At 38.2% G+C, this 21,644-nt stretch overlaps 1 protein-coding gene across 6 annotated transcripts in view; it reads right to left on the reverse strand.

Annotated features, from left to right (window-relative positions):
* csnk1g1 (casein kinase 1, gamma 1) overlaps positions 1–21,644 on the reverse strand; it is a 66,973-nt gene that overhangs the window by 38,154 nt on the left and 7,175 nt on the right. For all 6 annotated transcript variants that reach the window (XM_030128508.1, XM_030128500.1, XM_030128492.1 and 3 more), the window contains exons 2-4: positions 14,464–14,881; positions 13,713–13,753; positions 5,500–5,569 (exon numbers count right to left, since the gene is read on the reverse strand). In XM_030128508.1, the coding sequence (XP_029984368.1) occupies positions 5,500–5,569; positions 13,713–13,753; positions 14,464–14,650 (298 nt within the window). In that variant the 5' untranslated portion in view covers positions 14,651–14,881. The remainder of the gene's footprint in view (positions 1–5,499; positions 5,570–13,712; positions 13,754–14,463; positions 14,882–21,644) is intronic.

The raw sequence follows: 21,644 nt of genomic DNA on the forward strand, positions 1-21,644 counted from the left end.
CTCATTTCATTTCAGTGGCTGATCATGTGGCCTATCCAGAGGAAACCAATGCCGTGTTTCCACTACATGGTATCGGCTCAACTCGACTCAGCCTTTTTGCGTTTCCATTATGAAAAAGGGCCTGGAATCTGGTACCCGGTTCAGACATAAAAATTCAGCGTGAGCTTGACGAGACAACACACAACGAGCAAGTTTATCAGCAACTCTCTGAGCAGACAACATGGATATATGTATAATACATATGTATAATACATGACGGTGGTGGGTTTTTTTTGTATGAAATGTTTGGTGTGGTGGCATGGATAAACCTTACCAGCAGAAACGCTGTACTTATGGTCCCGGTTGCGAAGTGGCGTCAGCTGATCTGTGAAAGTTTGCAGTGCAAAAAAACTTCCCAGCTGGCACAATGGAACATTTCTAATATAAAATTTTTAGAGAGGGTGAGACTTTTGATTCTTGGTTAAAGGCCGAGTTATCCTCACTGGCAAAGAAAAGAAAAGGAGACTAAGAACAGCAGCGCAGGAGACAGAGAAGTGAAAATGAAAACACACTTGGATCTGGACGACAGAAAAGACAGAGATGAGATTAACACAGCCGAATGTGAACCTTAATTGGGCACGAGTTCAGGTGGGTGACTCTCACCACTACCACAAGGGTTTTCATCCATTTCACTGTCTTTACTGCAGATGTTCCTCTGCTGTAATTCACTCTTTCTTCACTCAACTGCAGCCGACAGCAGCAGGCTCATGTGTTGCAAAAACGCTTTACCATTGGTTGAGGGAAGAGGCGGCGGCAGTTCTGCATTTGTGGGCAGTTATTTGTAATGCAGCTGGGAAATAAAATGCTTAAAAATCATCTGTGTTTAGAAATGAGATTGCATACATGTGTGAATCGAGATCGCGATCTTTTAACGATTAATTGCACAGCCCTAGTTCCCAGTTGTTTATTAGCATAGGGAACATTTCCCATATACTATATAAGAAAGGTGTTGTACCATGTGCAAAAGATGCAGACATGCTGTTTAAAAAAAAAAAAAAAAGATTTCATACGTCTACTTATTATGGATCTCCTCCTCCAGTTGTTACCACGGAGCACTTGTCTTGAGCGATGCACTTTTTTTTCCCGGTCCATGCTCACGCCAAATCTCATCAAATTTCATTTTTCTTTTTACTATGTGCCCCTCTGCTGACATGACATTTATGGGATCAAACATTTTCCATTGCCGTTTTTTCCTGTAATATCAGTCATGACTTAATACCAGTTACTGAATCAACAGAAACACACACATGCAATATCATACAAACACTTTTATAGCCTGAATTGGCATCAGTGGACCAGTAGTAGTATTTAATAATCCAATCATTATGTTTACTCTAAAACATTATACACTAAATTTGATTAGAGGTGATATCTATGTTTTGTTTTTTTTTTTTATTTCTCCAAAGTAAAACAGATTTTTACTGTTCCAACAACTTGTGCTGTACGAAAATTTTTGTTTTTTCCCTTTATTTTGTAAGACTGCACTTGACCACTTCCAAATTTACTAAAGAGAGGAGCTGAGAGATTTAAACTGGAAAAATAGCAAGTTGAAAATTTAAAGAATAAAAAAGACAGAATTAGCTTGTATAGCATTTCTTGCAGGAGGCACAGTGTCTAGAATCTATGGGTGTAAATATCCTTGGTTCCTCTTCGGCTTGACTGAATAAAGTTGATCTATGTTTTGTGAAGTGACATCAGATATCCAGGACATAACATTCAGTCTTGGCTGAGTAAGTTTTTAAAATCTAGTACGTTAGGTCACAATGAGGCATGTTTACTCCTTGGGAGTGTAATGATTACTGTGCTGGTGTAGAGTTTCATGATGAGGTCTGTCTGCAAATACCTATAACAGCTCAATAGTGTCCACCCACCCTTGAACAAAATCTCTTGATCCTCAGAACTGTTTTGTCCTTGGCAAAGTAATGCTTCACAGTCTGCAGAGCTGAAACAGCAATGCTACTGTTATCGACTGAAGTGACAAGAAATCTTACTAAATGTCCGGAAGGAGATGTCCCATTCCTATTGGAAAAACTGCCGCTAATCTTCGCTGACAGCTGTTTATGCCTAGATAACCACACCTGATTAGGCAACTGAGTTAAACCACATTAATGCATAAAGAGCCCATCACACAGACACTATGACAACCATATTGGCGGAGAGGAATGTGGCACAGCACACAGCCAAGAAGAAATGAGGTCACGTTATCCCATCTGGAGGAGAGGACAGAGGCAGGTTAGTACTAAGAGAGGCAGACCCACTCTCTAAATATTTAATGAGTTTCCGCACAGTTGGCCTTTTCCAGCCCTTGCCTTGCAAAACATTGGCCATTAAACTCCTTGTCTGGTTATTATATACAGTTTGCACACAGAGCTCAAAAATGCACATCAAAGACCACACATCACATATTTTATTTTCAAAGACAAACTATGACTGACAATATGAAACGATTCCCATCATAAGATCATAAGGTTACTCATCAGCTCTCATTTAGGTGTATCCATCAGACTACTACCAGATGGAGGAAAACGATGTTCCTTTAGCTGCTTCATTAAAACACCTGCTGCTTTTAAGGGTTGTTCTATTGTTTTTAGTATTCCCAGCCATTTCGTCCGTTGTCTGTCTTTAATGTAATTCTCTCTAGTAGTCATTTAATTCTCACAAGATTGTCAGTGATGTGTCAGCAGACCTTGACTAATCTTCTGTGACAAATTGAGAAATTCCCAGAGAGCCAGAGGGGAAAAAATTCAAATTTCACAGTGTTTCATATTTAAAACCTGACAAATAAATTAATCTTAAATAGAAATGTAAAGCGATAAATCTCAGAACAATGATTATAATGACCATTTTATAGAAAATAGGATTCACAGACAGGCTGAACTGAGAGACAGAGACAGTATGACAATGTGTTAAAAGAAACCCCCTACTATGACCAAAGTCATATGAAACTTTGTCTTTTTCACTTCTGTTTTGAAGCATATCAACTCTTTCCCCGCCATTGACAAGATATTCCGTCAATGTTAAGGGGCAACACAGAGAAAATCACAGACAGGAGGAAGATATGACAGACATTTATAGTGGACATTCAAGGAGAAGCCAGACAACCAGACGTGGGCCAAGACAAAGGACACCTAATCTTCATCTTTTAGACAGTGTGAGTTCCGATTATGACTGTGGATACGGAGCAGATTCAGCACAGGTGTGGTTCAGCTCCATAATGTCAGTGGTGACACAGGTAAGACACTGTTTTATTTGGCTTTTGTATGAAATAAATAAATACATATATTCATAAACAGATAAATAACTAGATGTCTATATAATTATTTACAGATCAAACACAGCAGGTGGTCCAACAGGAGGATGTGGCGCAGCCAAGCAAAGCCCAGAAATCTACAGTACTTGGTGCATGTTTCTTTTTTTTTCTTGAAAATTAGGAATATGGAAGTGTTTATATCAAAAAGCTAAACTAATATGTGAAAGACTCATAACTGATGTATGTAAATGTGCAAAGTTTATAAGGAACCCGGTGCATTTTGTGGAATGTTGGGATATCTTAATAATAATAATGGATTAGATTTATATAGCGCTTTTCTATGAACGCATACTCAAAGCGCGTACAGAGGATCCATTATTCATTCGCTCTCACATTCCCCCTCTGGTGGTGGTAAACTACATTTGTATCCACAGCTGCCCTGGGGCAGACTGACGGAAGCGTGGCTGCCAATCTGCGCCTTCCGACCACCACCAAACATTCATACGCATTCATACACCAGTGTGAGTAGCAGCACTGGAGGCAAGGAGGGTGAAGTGTCTTGCCCAAGGACACAACAGCACATGGACAGAGCGGGATTCGAACTGCCAACCCTTCGGTTATTGGACGACCTGTTCTACCATCTGAGCCATTGCTTAGAGCTGTTTGTTATTACTATTGTTGTTTTTATTTTATTTTGTGATTTTGAATACAGTGTTATAAGTAAATAAGAAAGAGTCAAAAATGTCAATAGGAAATCAGTTTTATCTTGAAAATCAATAGCTTTGAAAAAAATGCAATTTTCTCAGTTTTTTGCTCAAAATTTAGTTTTTTCCTGAAACTTGCCAATATTCAAATGTTTATACCTCATGAACAAATGAAGATAGAATAAAATAGTTTTTTGTGTTTAAAAGTTGAAGTTCTGTTCTTTCTTTTGTATTCATGTATTCAATGTTCACATGGACCTAACATAACATTTTCAGTGGGCCTTCAAAGATTAGTGAATATGACCAAAAAGGCTGGCACTGGCTAGCAACTCACTGTAAAATGCTCTGGCGGGGAAAGAGTTAATTAGAGTATTAGTACTAATCACTGCAGTGAATGCAAATTAAACATTGCATGATTGCTAACGATCACAGAAATTGAAGATGTGCCTTTAATAAGTGATTTCACTTGCTTCAATGTTAAAGTCATCATTATACTCCAAATTAGTGATCAAACAATGTGGGTTAGAGACTGATACATGTACAATGATGATAGTTTACAACAGGAACAAGCAGAAAGCCAGTTAAATGACTGATATCATTTGCTTGTTAGGAATGAACTATTTTTCACTTACATGGAAACTAGATAGCTGCTACATTTACATCAAACTGATAAATACCTAAATCAATAAATTAATACAGTAAAATTGGGGCTGGACATCAAATTAACTGTAAAGAATAAGCAAGTCTACTTATCTTCATTTTTGAGCAATAATTTTCCCACAAAGTTAGTTATGCCTTTCAAGAATCCTGATATTTGTCGTTGGCCACTGTTGTGGCTAAATACCATTGTAACAATCCTATCTACACCAATTAATTAGTCAAACCATGATCTACCTCTATTCCAAATACAGCTCTGTGTGTTCGCAAATTAATGTTTTCTGGTCAAGCAAATGGGTTTGGTACGGCCAAACCACATGGCACATTTTCTTAAAAAGCAAGGATTGTTAAGACCATTAATTATTTATATTTGAAAAGCCACTTAGCTGTTTTACTATGTACATAGAAAAAAATGTTGTGTCTCCTTCAGACTGTTCCTCTCAGACAGTGAATGAGGTCTGCAACACCTCCTGCACACTGCCTTGATAACAACTGGAATGTGTTCAGTGGAGCAGAAAAGGGATAAGCTGCTTCATCTGGTTTGTATGTTTATAAGAGGACTTATATCAACTGCTTTCATCACATTAAACAGAACCCTTGTAAGTGTATTTTCAAGCAAGGTCACCATTCGATAAGCTCTCTGTGCACATAGGCATTCGAGCACACAAAACCCAAGAGATTAAAATAAGTTGCTGACCCAGCTTAATATCAATACGTAACCTGAATTAAATAATCACTTGTTTGGGAAATGATGCAATCTTTCACACTAATCTACCAAAACAGTCGAATCATTGTCATGCAGTCACACAAACACAGCAGACTGAGCAGCAGACTGATCTCTATCCTTACCTGTGGTTCCCAGTGTTTTGTAGAACCGGTACTCTAAATGCAGTTGTGGTGCCCTCGATTTTACCGGTTCCTACAAGGAAGACATTTAAATCAGTTAATGACAGAATAAATTATCTAAGAGGAAAAAAACACTTCAAACTGAAGAGTCAAAGAGCTAAAAAACTGATTTTTGGTTTCAACTCTTGTGAATTTTAAATTATAAACAGTTTTCGAAATGGAGATCACACCAAAACGGACCAAATGTAATAAGAGAAACCCTTACTTTTTTGTGAAACTAGAAGCTTTACCAAACTAAAAAAACTGCAGCAGTTCTGGCATGATCGCAAATTTGTTAGGTGTCAGTTTGAACCATTATCATCAGAAGCTCTTTCTATTACTGAAAAACTCTATCATAAAAGCTATATCTTGTCATCCCAAATCAAAAATATCATCTTCGTCCTCCCACTGTAACACTGTAAGTAGACATGAATGATTCTCATCTTGAAGAATGACATTTTTTGTTCCTTCTGAAATTTTTTTTCATGTATCTTTCTAGAGAATGTCTTAAGTTTTAAACACATTAGACTGAGATAAGGCTAAAACATATTTCTGTTGTTTTATTCTCAATCAAAATAACAAAAAGACACAGGTGTTGATTTGTGAAATTGCTTAAATTGCATGTTTACAGATGAGATGAGTTATATCCAGTTGGTGAATTATGACATGTATTCTCATTATGTCAATTCATTGTAATAAAATAGCTAATAAACAGTGGTGCAGAAATTGCTTGATTCTAGCATGCATTGTGATCTATATTTCTGCAGTGATGCAATAAATTGGTAATTGAGAGTGTGCATCTTAAAGGTGCGGATGACTTTCGTGACCAGTTTTTCATCAAATCTGTAAAACCTCAGTCATATCCTCAGTATCATGAATCTGTAAGTCTTTCTGAGATTACTCACCTGAATCTCTTGCATTACGGTGAATAATTTCGAAGTGCCATCCACCATAAACAAACTATGTGTTTACAAACAGAGCCGGGAGGTCACTCGGGCATCTTCGGAATTTTGTCGTGACGTGCATTATGGGAAAGGGAGGTTTGCGCAGCCACCTGGCAGCGGCAGCTGCTACAGACATGACGCGGAAACGGCAGGAGCTCCCTTCCCTCTATGCATATTCCTCCAGCGGTTTCCGTATCATGTTTGTGTCATCCATATAATATCATATGGTTGTGCTGCCGCTGTCAGGTGGCGGCACAAGCCTTCGCTTCCCACAATGCACATCGCGACAAAACTCCGAAGATGCCCGAGTGACCTCCTGGCTCTGTTTGTAAACACATGGTTTGTTTATGGTGGATGGCACTAAGAAATTGTTCACCGTAATGCAAGAGATTCAGGTGAGTAATCACAAAAAGACTTACAGATTCATGATACTTAGGCTTAGACTGAGGTTTTACAGATTTGATGAAAAATTGGTCACGAAAGTCTCCTGCACCTTTAAACAAAAATATACCATACTAATGCTCATTATTGGTTTTTCAGCCTCAGCGCAGACAATAAAGTTGTAAAACTATGGTAATCATGTTGTATTGTGGGTCAACTTGTGACATTATGAGCGAAATGGTAAAATTATTGTATTTTACTATTTGAGAATTTAGAATTTTGCACAGGCACAGTAAGTCACAGCGTCTCTGTTACCATGGTAATCAAGTTTCATTTCCACCTGCGCTGTTGTGAAGCTCTGCTTCATCTCATGGATGTATTCTGTTGAGTAATTGTTGACTTTTTGCTGTGCCAAGTTCTCAGCACTCAGAATATTTTACTACTCATGAGACAGATGTTCAGTGCAGAGTTACATTGCTGTAGTGAAAATCTGACCAGAGCAGACCAGTTTAGGTAACTTAGACATGCACAGAGCACTTGCAGGTTGCAGAACTTATGGCCATTAACATTTCTTGTCATCACTGAGTTGGGTTAATTTCTCAGTGCAGCAGCAACTCTCCCTGCTTCAGAGGCTGCTGGTTCTGGGTTTGGTTTGGTTGTGTGTTTTGTGCCGAGGGGTACACACGTGTGTTGAGTAAAATGGAGTTTGTGCTCCAAAATTCTTTTAGAGTGTTAGCAACATGGTTAAGTGAAATTTTTTTCACCACAATATTTTCATTTCATTGTAAGACCATAGTGGGACAAAATGAACGATGGTGGTGTGCCAAAGTCTGTATGATTAATGGGAAACATTGAGTAACAGAATGTAGTTTGTCATGTTTATTTCAGCAAGTGACATGGCCTTTGTTAGAGCAGAAATGTAAAAAACAAACTATTTTTGTAAATTCCATCTTATAATGCACTGTCTTCATATGAATTTGGGTTTTGTTCTGTCATTGCGACAGATTGAGGTTACTCACACAGACACTACTATGGGAAAATGAAGCTGTTTATATCACACACTGCTGTAGTCTGATTTCTTTTTTAAACCCATTGTTAATAAGGGGGAGTTAAGATTTACCTGTTTGAAGACTGTATAACTGAAGGAAAAGTAAATATGCAGTATTATAGAAAACTGAGGATGTGACCACGCATCAGGAAACCAAATGATATTTGCCATTATATTGAATAAATCTGAGGATTTCTCAGAAACCACTGGTTAACAATATACATATTTAATAGATCCCAAATCATTGTAATGTGAAAAATTCAGTGTCTGAAAACCATTCAGTAACACGAGCAGCCCGTCTGGTGAGCTAAATACTCTTAATACTGTGGCTATTTACTTCTCTCTAGTGAGCAATAATAGTCATGAGTCAGGAATGATGAGTTCTAGTCCAGTAGCTGCTGGAAAGGCACACAGAGCTAAATGACTACATCTTATTTGCACTTTTTTTTAAAGACCAGAAAAGCGCAATATAATAACCAGCCTCCTGTGACACATGTACTCCTTGGCTCCTTGATGTAATACTGTGATAGTGAACACTGCCACCTGCTCAGATCACACTTCTGGAGATCAACACTGTGTATACAGAAGGCTGTAAAAACACACAACCGGCTGAGGTTTACTCATACATTAATATACTGGTACATCTTCTCAAAAAAATTAGAATACCATGAAAAAGTTCAATATTTTTTGTCACTTATTTCAGAAAGTGAAACCCACATATTATTAGGGATATAACGATATGACAATTTCATATCACGGCTATTGTGACCAAAATTATCACAGTTATTATTATCGCAGTATTGTTGAAATGTGCTCAAAATGTTCAAAAAGTACTTATACACACAATGACATAATATAACGAAGTTGTATTTTGAAAAAAACTAATAAAGTAACATGCACAATGTACTTTCTGTTGCAGAAACATTCAAGTAGTAACATGTAAACAACAAACATACAAATGTGCATTAAAGTTGGCAACTTATGGACACAAGAGATATCTGCACCAGGGGTGGAACTGATAGGATTTGATCAATATTAATGCCATTATCAGTTCTGCTATCAATCCAATTCCTTATCAATTCTCCTATTGATTCCTGAGGTGTTTTTGAGTGTGAAAAAAGTAGTTGGACAGGTCATAGTGGAGTCTGTTTGAACATTTTCCAGATCAAATCATTCACAGTGTCACACATATACACTAGGCTTCTCACTGGTTTTAGCAGACAACATCATATCACTCCCATCCTCGCATCCCTCCACTGGCTCCCTGTTTGTTTTAGAATTGATTTTAAGATTTTACTGATCACTTTTAAAGCTTGAATGGGCCTGGCCCCAAGTTATATAGAAGAAATGCTAGTTGACTACGAGCGAGCACGCAGCCTTAGATCCTCGGGCAGAGGGCTCCTGGCTGTTCCAAAGTCGAGGCTTAAATCAAAAGGTGACCGGGCATTCTCCATCAGGGCCCCTCGACTTTGGAACGGCCTGCCCGAGGAGATAAGGCTTGCGGAATCAGTAACATCTTTTAAATCACTTCTTAAAACACATTTTTATAGACTTGCTTTTATGTGATGTCTGTCCCCTTTTTAACCTTAATTTTTAATTTTAATTTTTTAATTTGATCCTGTTTGATAATTAACTTGTTCATACATCTCTCTAATTGTGTTGCTTCTGTTTTAGTGTTTTTACTTGCTTCGTGTATCCTGCTGTTGTGCCCTCTGTCAAAGCACTTTGTAAACTTTGTTTTTAAAGGTGCTATACAAATAAAGTTATTATTATTATTATTATTATTATTATTATTATTATTATTATTATCATCATCATTATTATTGTACACACACAAACAGAAAGTGAAACATAGTCATATTTTCGTGATCTACTTAATGAACAAATGTAAATATTCTGAAAGAATGAGGATTTTAAAACATGTTAGGCTGATCTGATCCAGACTGGTCAGTGGTTCACTCCTGGTGAGAGACAGACCAACCAGAACAGTGTTATGTGGTCCAGTTACTTTGGAGGTCAGACACTGGATTTACTATTGAATGTCCTTCAGTTCATAAAGCCTCCTATCCTTTGGTTTTTACACACATCATTTGTCTTTGTACAGTTGAAGCTCACTCATTTGGGTTCATTTTAACTGACTTGAGTTTGTCCTGAGCATCTATATTCAGAAGGTTTCAATTAGGGCTGCACAATTTTGGCAAAAAAAAAAAAAAAAATCCCGATTTTTTCCTCTAAAAACTCGATTTTGATTTCGATTTTTGGGTAAAACTACAAAAGACAACAGAAGTCAGCATGTCGTTTTCGTGAGCAGCCAACAATGCAAGGCACTGCTCTGACCTCAAATCTGTGATGGTATCACGAGATGAACCCACAGAAGTTTTTTTCTTAATTAAATCTTTATTGAATGAAGTAGAGTATACAAACAATGTATACAACAAGAAAATAACATAAGTTTGCCAGGGGGAATACACTATAATACAATGTCCAAATCAGAGCAAATACTTATGTTTTTTATACCTTTTTTATACCTGGCTTTTTGTTTCCAGATTTATCTAACAGCTTTAAATAAAGTTCAACATCTTTCAAAAAATAAATAATATTTGGTTTTGTGTTACAGAACTTACATTTGTGAATGAAAAATTTAGCAAGTAAGAGGACTAAATTAATAATTTTATATATATATATATATATATATATATATATTTCTTTTTTTTTTCTCTGGGTATCTGGGCCCACAGAAGAGATACCAGTGTAAGTCAGTGACAGGCATCAGTCGTGCGTGCGTGCGTGGACCATGTTAATATGAGTGATCCACATGTGGTTCTATTTAAACTGGGGGATCCTTGTGTGGAACAGACCGACCCAGGACACGCTGGAGGGATTCTATCTGTGGAGCTGGTGGATGTGTGTGGGCACAGGGCTGTGTGGGCTCCTCTGCTGAGGCTGATGACCCGAGACCCGGACCCGGTTCGGAAGAAGACAGTACGGTACAGATCCGGGACAATGTAAGATGAGTGATCCGCATGCAGTTCTATTTCAGTTGCGGGATCCGTGCGTGAAGCCACGGCTTACATTGCTATAAGTACTGCGGGCTCATTAGCACATTTAAAGTCCGGTCATTACACGGACTTCTGTGACAGACCGCTGTCACTGATAGGAGGAGGAGCCCACGGGAGCCCGCAAGCGCGCGGCCCGGAGGCACGAGAGAGATGAAATCGATTTTACGATTTCCCTTTTTTAACAATCGTCCTAATTAAAAAATCCGATTTCGATTTAAAATCGATTAATCGTGCAGCCCTAGTTTCAATGTTGGGTGAGGATCAGTGGGGGCCAGGGAGGAGTTAACACTAGTGCGGACCAGGTCTGTGCGCTCGCTTGCTAGGACAGACCGAGTCTGTGCGCGTGCTTGTTTGGACCGACCCACAGTCGGATGGACTGGGTCCGTGCGCGCGCTCCGACAGACCAGGTCCGTGCGGGAGCCGCTATCCCCAAATCTCTGGAGCTCTGTCCGTGCAGGTGCCTTCCGCCATGTTTTCAGAGGCCAAACATTACAAACTGCGCATGCATGCCTGGAGTGCTGCTTCTTCTTCAGGAAATGAACAGTACCATGAGTTTTCTAGGTGTGGTAATCAAACAGTTATCATAATGATTAGAATTTAAACAGTAATACTAACCGTCGGAAATTTTACCACGGTTTATCATTATACCGGTTATCGTTACATCCCTACATATTATATAGACTTATTAGATATAGAGTGAAATATTTCAAGCCTCATTTCTTGAAATTCTGATGATTATGGCTTACAGAGAATGAAAACCCAAAATTCAGTGTCTCAGAAAATTTGAGTATTGCATAAAATCAATAAATAACAGATATTTGAAACACAAATGTCAGGCTTGTGTAAAGTATATTCATTTCTATGAACTCAATACTTGATTGGACCTCCTTTTACATGAATTACTGCATCAATGTGGTGTGTCATGGAGGTGATCAGCCTGTGGCACTGCTCAAGTAGGATGGAAGCCCAGGTTGGTGTGATAGTGTCCTTCAGTTCATCTGCATTGTTGGATCTGGTGTCTTTCATCTTCCTCTGGACAATACTCCATAGATTCTCTATGGGGTTCAAGTCAGGTGAGTTTTCTGGCCAATCAAGCACAAGAACAAAATGGCACTGACTGTGGAAACTTCATACTGGACCTCAAGCAATGTGGATTCTGTGCCTCTCTACTCTTCCTCCAGAATCTGGGACCTTGATTTCCAAATGACATGTAAAATTGACTTTCATCTGAAAAGAAGAGTTTGGACTTTCCACAGTCAGTGATGATTTGGGCTGCCATGGCATCTGTTGGTGTTGGTCCACTGTGTTTTCTGAAATCCACAGTCAATGCAGCCATCTACCAGGACATTTTAGAGCACCCGATGCTTCCTTCTGCTGACAAGCTTTATGGAGATGCTGATTTCATTTTCCAGCAGGACTTGACACCTGCCCACACTGCCAAAGGTACCAAAAGCTGGTTCAATGACCATGGCGTTACTGTGCTTGACTGGCCAGAAAACTCACCTGACTTGAACCCCATAGAGAAGCTATGGAGTATTATCAAGAGGAAGATGCGAGACACCGGATCCAACAATGCAGATGACTTGAAGGCTGCTATCAAACCAACCTGGGCTTCCAATCCACCTGAGCAGTGCCACAGGCTGATCACCTCGATGCCATGACACATTGATGCAGTAATTTGTGTAAAAGGGAGCCCAACCAAGTCTTGAGTTCATAGAAATGAACATACTTCTCAAAAACCTGACATTTCTGTTTAAAATATCCATTTTTTATTAATTTCATGCAATACTGTAATTTTCTGAAACACAGAATTTTGGGTTTTCATTCTCTGTAAGCCATAATCATCAAAATTTCAAGAAATAAGGCTTGAAATATTTCACTCTATGTCTAATGAGTCTGTATAATATATGGGTTTCACTTTCTGAAATGAGTGACAATAAATGTTGAACTTTTTCATGATATTCAAATTTTTTGAGATGTACCTGTACATAAATTGTGATTGTCATAAATTGTGTTTGTGATAAATAGTAATTTCCACATTCCCCACCATCACTACAGGGTGGGGAAGCAAAATTTACAATGAACATTTAGTTGTTTTTACTCAGCAGGCACTATGTCAATTGTTTTGAAACCAAACATATATTGATGTCATAATCATACCTAACACTATTATCCATACCTTTTCAGAAACTTTTGCCCATATGAGTAATCAGGAAAGCAAACGTCAAAGAGTGTGTGATTTGCTGAATGCACTCGTCACACCAAAGGAGATTTCAAAAATAGTTGGAGTGCCCATAAAGACTGTTTATAATAGAAAGAAGAGAATGACTATGAGCAAAACTATTACGAGAAAGTCTGGAAGATACTATTAAAGAAGAATGGGAGAAGTTGTCACCTGAATATTTGAGGAACACTTGCGCAAGTTTCAGGAAGCATGTGAAGGCAGTTATTGAGAAAGGAGGAGGACACATAGAATAAAAACATTTTCTATTATGTCAATTTTCTTGTGGCAAATAAATTCTCATGACTTTCAATAAACTAATTGGTCATACACTGTCTTTCAGTCCCTGCCTCAAAATATTGTAAATTTTGCTTCCCCACCCTGTATAAGTTTAGTATTTCCTGTCATTTTACATTTTGGAGTCATTTTTAATATCAATTTGCTTTCTTTTAGGTTTCCATTGGATTTTACATCATTTTGCTTTCTTTTAGGATTTCATCCAAAGTATGAAAACGTGCACTTACCAGTTTAATGGCTACATACTCATTGGTGTAGAGGTTTTTACCTGAAATAAAACAGAATCAAAACAGCAAGTGTTGAAATATATTAAATATTTTAAATTAATTGCAGCATGCAGAGTTTTGGAACAAAGGAGAAACATGGAACTTTACAGGAGACGACAATTTTTTTTAGCCATTGTACTGACTAGACCAGGGGTCAGCAACCCTTGTCCTAGAGAGCCACTATCCTGCATGTTTTAGATGTATCCCTCTTCCAGCACACCTGATTCAAATGATAAGCCTATCATCAAGCTCTGCAGAAGCCCAGTAACGACCATCAGGTGTGTTGGAAGAAGGAAACATCTAAAACATGCAGTATAGTGGCTCTCTAGGACCAGGGTTGCTGACCCCTGGACTAGACAGCGAGAATCCTTTGGACAGTATCTGTATTTTAATTATTGCCTCAACTATTAAACTTAAATAATTTGTCAAACTGTATTTCCTGAATTACTGTCAGTTTTAATTTATTGTTATGACCTATCTTTTGAACTTGTATTTATCATGGCGTGTGCTGCTGACCTCTTGGCCAGCTCACACTTGTAAAAGAGATCATCTAGTTTCCATCTTCCAAGGAAATTCCATGTAGACTACATAAACAGGATTTCTGACTGCTAGTGTAAGGCTGAAAACTGAGTCTCTAAGAATTACTGACTGGAAATGTTACTCATCCCACTGAGCCTTTAACCAGTTAACACAAAATTTAGACTTGACTCACCAAGCTTCAATTCACCAAAGTTCCCACAGCCGATTTTCTTGCCCACACGAAAATTAGGCCCAACCATGAGAACCCCAGAGGAGCTGGAGGAGCCTGACGGTCGGGATGGATGTCCGCTACGACTCCCCTGGGAAACCTTAGTGCTCCTGGCTGGCCGCTCCCCATATTTATCTCTCTGTTGATCCATGGTGTGGGCAGCGCAGGTCAGCGGGATGTTTGGAAAGGCCACCTGGGCCGGGCCCACCACAGCCCTGGTCACTGGGAGCGCCTGGACGGCACAGTCACGGAGCTCATGGGACAAAGGCTGCTACTGCTAATGGGTAGCACTTAGTATCGTCAATCTGGCACCTCTAATACAACTTGGACAGGCTGATCTGTGGCCTAAACATCTGTCACAGGAAAGAGGAAGGTGTAAGACCTAAAAAAACAAACAAAACAGACAACAGAACACAGAGATAAGACATTCACTCCATGTGGTGCCTCAAAAACTAGTCCACCATTTCAATCTTTAATTGCTGTTAATATCAAGTGAAATAAACTTTCTATGGGTACCATATGAAGCTGTAACATTTTTATCAGCTCTTTTTATACACCTGCAGGTCTTTACAGATCAAGGGTGAATAAATGACACAAACATACAAATGCTTGTGATGCCTGTGAATACTTCACATCAAACTGTTTCAGACACAACATAAACTGGGAACACTACTTCAATAAAAGTTCTGAATAGGTTCATGCCAGCTCATTCAAAATCAATGATGGATTCGACACCATCTGGAGCACTAATAAAGTCTACATGTGCACCAATATATCTGCTGTTACACTAACTCCTGCACCTGATTAGTTATATCTATCAGGTTAAAAATATTACGATATTTTAACCTTATAGTCTAGGCAGTTTGGTGATGCTACCCCAGACACTGTGATTCAATTTAGTGTTTTATGTTTTTTTGCCATATAATGCAGGAAACCTGAAAACTCCAGAGACATAAGAAAAATCCACTACTTCCAAAATTGTTCAATCAGCCCTATATTCCAAAAAAGGTAAAGAAATCCCTTTAAAGGTGCTGAACAGACTTTCTGCGTGATCTTGAAAAAGTCTCATTTTTATATATATGCCTGATCATAGTCTGCAATTTAAAATGAGATTATCAGCACCAAAATAGGTTATTTCCAAATGCTATTTCCAGTGTCCCTGGCCAGGTTGGACAAGACTGGACTGCTTTATGGCAGACTTACGTCACTATGACAATAACACAACGACCGGTAGAGTTGAGTAGTGAAAAGTAAGCTGAACGAGTGAGGAGTAAGATCTGTCCTTCTTCCTACAGAAAGGGATTTCTTGGATTTATTTTGTTGTAATGGTGGACACCAGAACTGGAGCTGGATTGGCAGAAAGAAAAAAGAAAAAAAAAGCTGAATGGGACAGTGATACAGCACCAACTAAAACAACTGTAAACCTCTTCATTGAACAGATGGAGAGAACTAAGGGAGTTAAAGGAATGAAAACAGACCCGGAGTTGGCCCTCTTCCTTCTACACAAGTATAGAATGTGTCTGTTCTTTACACATATGCATTGGAACATTGTATTTGACTATAGTGGCTGTTGGTAGCTCAGTCAAACACTTAGTAAACACTTCTGTGTTAGCAACAGCTCTGTGACTTGGGTAATCTGTTTTATTTGGAGCATTGTTTCAGTCCCAAACTAAAGGCTTTGGAAGGTGAGCCTGAAATGGTTCTGTCTGGAGTTTAATGTTCATGCCGGGGCCTGGATACTAAACTGTCCTTCAGGAACAAAACAATTATAAAAGTAATACTGTGAATGGAGAAGGCTGAAGCAGCTAGCGTTGAACTGCCAATGCAGAGTGATGAGGATGTTGAATGACTGAAGTCATTTATGAAAATGACTGAATACTTTGTGGAAAAGCTAGTGCAAATATATATTATTGGAACATGTCTTAAAACACCAGTCTGTGAGTAATACTCCGGAGCTGCAGAGGAAAAGAGACATAGAGGCAGGAGTCGGACTTCCAGTTTGGTTTCACTTTCGTTTTCACTCCAGTTACTAAACTACGCTACAAACAGACTTTATGAAGTTTGCTTGTTGTCTCATTTCAAACGTCACTTTGCACCTGCAAGTTACTGTCTGGAAGAAAGAAATGCAGAGTTGTAAAGAGGATCCGCTCCTCATTCATTAGCTTCAAACGCATGCCTTGGCCAGAGTTATGCCCTTACGACAATAGGTACTAGTGCTCATGGGAAGCGGAGTCGTTGTCCCTTAAAAACACCATAGAGTCCGGCCGAAAGTGTGGCTGCAGTCCACTTTAAACGAATTCTCTGTTTAGGAACTTTAAGTGAGAAGTCAAATTTTTATGAATGCTCATCAACATCTACATTATGCAATCACTACAACAGCTTTTCATAATAATAATAATTTATTTTTGCCGTTAAGAAAACACATTATAGTAAGTCATATTTGTTATAAAAAATATTTTTCAATGTTAGACTGTGCTGATTTGTCTGAGACTGGTTTACTGTCGGTACAGTGCACTGCTGAGTTTACTGATACTGATCACATCACCGTGGTCACAAAACACAGCAACAGTTTGAGCATCAACATTGACCTTAAGTCATAGTTTATGATCATGAAGGCATCTCTGAGGACTTTTCACCACCAACAGCTAAAGCCTTCCTGATAATGTCAGCAGGGAACATTATGTAAACAATTATATAAAGCTACATCTGCTCCCAAGGACACCAAAGCTTAACCTGATGGACAGGGGTCTGATTTTGGAAATCATTCATCAAACAAGTTTTGCACCAAAGTTCATCTTACTGTTTCTGTTTTAATTGCTTTAATGCAAATATTAAACTGTGATAATCTAAAATCTTGTCTGGTATGGGATTAAGCAACCACTGATACAAGACACATGATATTTATCAACTGCAGGCCTCTCCTGGGGCTTCCGACATCATCAACTAGTTGGGTGTAAATTTGGCAGATTATCCATTCTTCCGTTACCTGAAAAGAAGATTTTTTAAAAAATAAATAAATACACAAAACATGCTCAATGTTTAATTCCTTAAAGAAGAACTCTATTTGAGCCTTCAATAAAACAACTATTAGGCCTAATGATTTCATTTAAGAGATCATGACAATGCTGTAATTCCCGAGCAGGGAAAGGCTGCTGCTGAAAAATATTTGTGTGTGGGCTTCCGGATGACTCATGCTCAGTGTTGCCTGCACAGATCTCAGCATCAAAGACAGCGAGTTTGCTCTCAAGGGCAACTGTGTAGTGTTGCTATTACATAAAATGAGGAACAGAACAGGATGGCTATAAAACGGGTTTGCAGTAAAGATTCAAGTTGAGCCGTCATCGTTTCCATTGTGCAAATAATCATTTGTAGTCCACTCTAATCCAGTGTAACACATTGTAAAGATGCGCTCCTCTAGCTTTGTCTTCCACTTCCACACAAAACAATACTAAGCACAGGTTAATTTGAACTGTGCCGATCCGTATTGGGCCCAGTCATACCAGACTGCTGTCAATGACTATTCCCTGGTGGTCTCTGTTCACATGTGAACACAGATTGGAACTGGGGTTTTATACACACCATGAATAAACATCACATAACCCTGTAATACTGCTAAACAGAAGTGTCACTCTGAATTCATGAAATGCTTTTGTTGCAAAAAATGACTATAGGGTCCAGATAAAGCTGTTTATGTGTATAATTCTGTTCACCAAAATATGCATCAAATACATGTAGCCAACAAACACTGTAGACAGGATTCAAATGTTGTTATTCAGTGTTATTTGACACTGAATTTAATTTATATGATAATAGTAAGTCTATTACGCATGTCCATGCTTCTACTACTTACGCTGCACAAGACAATGCTTAGAAAGACATCATCAATTTAATTCGTACAATGTGTTTTTAGGGTATACACATAGGCAATTTGCCTAGTTTGAGTGTTTGGGTTTTTCCAGTTCTGCAATCACACAATAACAGCCACACTGTGTTTGTGACATGTTCAGACATGCCCGACATAAGGGCCAGGGCTGAAATAATACACATTACTAAAGGACAACAACTTCATAAACATAAAAAAACCAACTAAAGGTAAATATTTACAATAACAAGGCTTGGCCTACCATAGGCACAAATGTTCCTTCTATATCATTTTGGTGATGTTAGATATGTTCTTCACATAAGGGTGGACAATCTGAATATCTTATTATGATCAGACTCAGAGGTCCAGTGTCCACAATTTTTCTTCCAGTGAATCCTGCATACAGTGTCATTTGGTTGTCCTTTTGTTTCCAAAATTCTCTACTGACTACAGCTGTGTAGTCTAATACACACCTCTTCCCTCATGTTATGTTCATGTAAACAATGTAAAGTGAGCAGCAGTGTGGGGGATGAAGACCTGCTGCAAAACAGTCAAAGAGTGGAAGTAAAGCAGACAAAGAAAAGGCAGAGTAAGCAGGAGCGAGGTGACTGGAGTGGTCACATTTTATTGAAGACAAAGTGGTAGAGAATGTGGGGTTTGATGGGCTAATGTGACTGCAGACCTGTGATATGACACGCCGACATGCACATATTTCCAATCCTTTCCTTCCCCACCTTTATGCTGAGTGCTGACATAAAAAACTGCAGGACAAATGTCTGATAAAGTGCATGCTGGCCAGTCATTCTTAAATACTTCAATCTTTAATGGTTTATTTTAGATTTACTTTAATTATTCACCATCAGTTACAAGTTTTTAATCAACACCATGTTTTAATTATCCAGCAAACTCAGGTGACAATCCTACAGGGTGGGGAAGCAAAATTTACAATGAACATTTAGTTGTTTTTTCTCAGCAGGCACTACGTCAATTGTTTTGAAACCAAACATATATTGATGTCATAATCATACCTAACACTATTATCCATACCTTTTCAGAAACTTTTGCCCATATGAGTAATCAGGAAAGCAAACGTCAAAGAGTGTGTGATTTGCTGAATGCACTCGTCACACCAAAGGAGATTTCAAAAATAGTTGGAGTGTCCATAAAGACTGTTTATAATGGAAAGAAGAGAATGACTATGAGCAAAACTATTACGAGAAAGTCTGGAAGTGGAGGAAGCAACTAAAAACGTACCAAAGCTTTTATTAAAGCTCTCAAATCCAAAATCCTAAAGGATCCAACCAAATCCATGAGAAAAATGGCAACTGAACTTGAGGTAGACAACAAGACCGTTAGAAATGCAGTAAAATATGATTTGAAGTTAAAATCTTACACAAGAACACCAAAACACTTGTTGACAACAGCAACAAATCCAACTTTAGCAATTTTTGGGAATCATGTTTATGGCTGCCTTCTAGCCCAGATCTAAACCCTCTGGATTATGCTATTTGGGGCGTTTTAGAACATGCTACCAATAGAACATCACACAGCAATGTCGACTTTTTTAAAGATACTATTAAAGAAGAATGGGAGAAGTTGTCACCTGAATATTTGAGGAACACTTGCGCAAGTTTCAGGAAGCATGTGAAGGCAGTTATTGAGAAAGAAGGAGGACACATAGAATAAAAACTTTTTCTATTATGTCAATTTTCTTGTGGCAAATAAATTCTCATGACTTTCAATAAACTAATTGGTCATACACTGTCTTTCATTCCCTGCCTCAAAATATTGTAAATTTTGCTTCCCCACCCTGTAATTTTAACAACAAAATAGTGAATTATATTGGGAACAGTGCTGCCTTTAATCACATAGTGTTTTAATTGCACATAGAGAAATTCTCTGGCTAAATCTTAAGCACTGATGAGGATTTTACCGCATTGACTTTGCAAGGTCACAAACTTGGAATGGAAACCAGGGTATGATAACAAAGAGCACACACAATACATATATGCCGCAATGAAACAATGTTAAGTTTTAGGTGATCAGATTTATATACATCATAGAGTCTTTATATTCAGTATCCTCTGTACAAAATAAAACAACTCTATTGCATTAAACTGCTTTTAATAATACTGATGCATTAATTATACATTACAATTATTTGACTCCAAGTTGTCTGCATCATAAAAAAGGAAACAAAACAAATTCAAGTAATCCAGTGGACTGTTGCTGTTGAATAGAAGGTGATCTGTGGTTTATCCACTCAGCTCTGTGGGTTTTGAAGTGCAGTAGGGAATCCCTCGCCTCAGCCTTTGCAAAGATGCTATGTCTACACAGAGATTATTTTTTGAGGATACACACCTTTTGGCACACTTTGAAAGTTATCAACATTACATACATTTCAATCCAACTGTATATGTCTTAAGATTACCGATTAACATGTTTATAAGAACTGAATTGCATGTAATAACCAAAAATCTTTTCATGCTTCTTTCAAGGTTTTTGTCAATACAGTGCATTTTGCATCATACAAATTCGTAAAATGTGTGCATGAGGTCAAACTGAATTAAACTGAGGTCAAGGTACAGCTATACTTCAACTACTGAATTCTGATTTAAAAATACTTTTAACCCATAAAGACCCAGTGCTACTTTTGTTCCCAAATTGGTTTTCTCTCTATTGAATCTTTCTTAAGTGATTTTTCACTATTTATTACATTATCCTCTGTATTGACTATTTTTCAATGAAAATCAGGTATTTTCCTATATTTAATTTACTCATCATGTAGATGTTCACTCAAGCTCAGAGTAAAGTTGAGGGTTATATCACATAACAGACAAAAGTGAAGAAAAAGGGAATTTTTCAGCGAAGATGTCAATAACTGAACATAACGACAAGTGTCTCCATCCACTGTCATTTATCAGACTCCATGGGTTTTACTGCTGAATCAATGTTGTAGAAGATGACGGTGGTTCCATGTTCACTATGGAGCTTCTGAACGCCCAAATGGGTCATATCTGATGACCATGAAAAGGTGACAATCTGGATTTTACACCAATTATTTACATGCATTGATGGGATTAGAGTTTCATCAGTTATTGAACATTTTAGATCAGGAGATGCTTTTGGTTGAATCTTTGGGTCTTCAAGGGCTAAAATAAATGCAATCATTGTGCTTTCAGTAAGTTTCAGAAATAATCTGTAGGCATTCTATCACACCTCAAGCACATCTCACATAAAAAGGGGAACTGATAACAGAGCTCAACATAGGAATTAAAATAAA

Source organism: Sphaeramia orbicularis, chromosome 3 (genome assembly GCF_902148855.1).
Source record: "Sphaeramia orbicularis chromosome 3, fSphaOr1.1, whole genome shotgun sequence".
NCBI lineage: Eukaryota > Metazoa > Chordata > Actinopteri > Kurtiformes > Apogonidae > Sphaeramia > Sphaeramia orbicularis.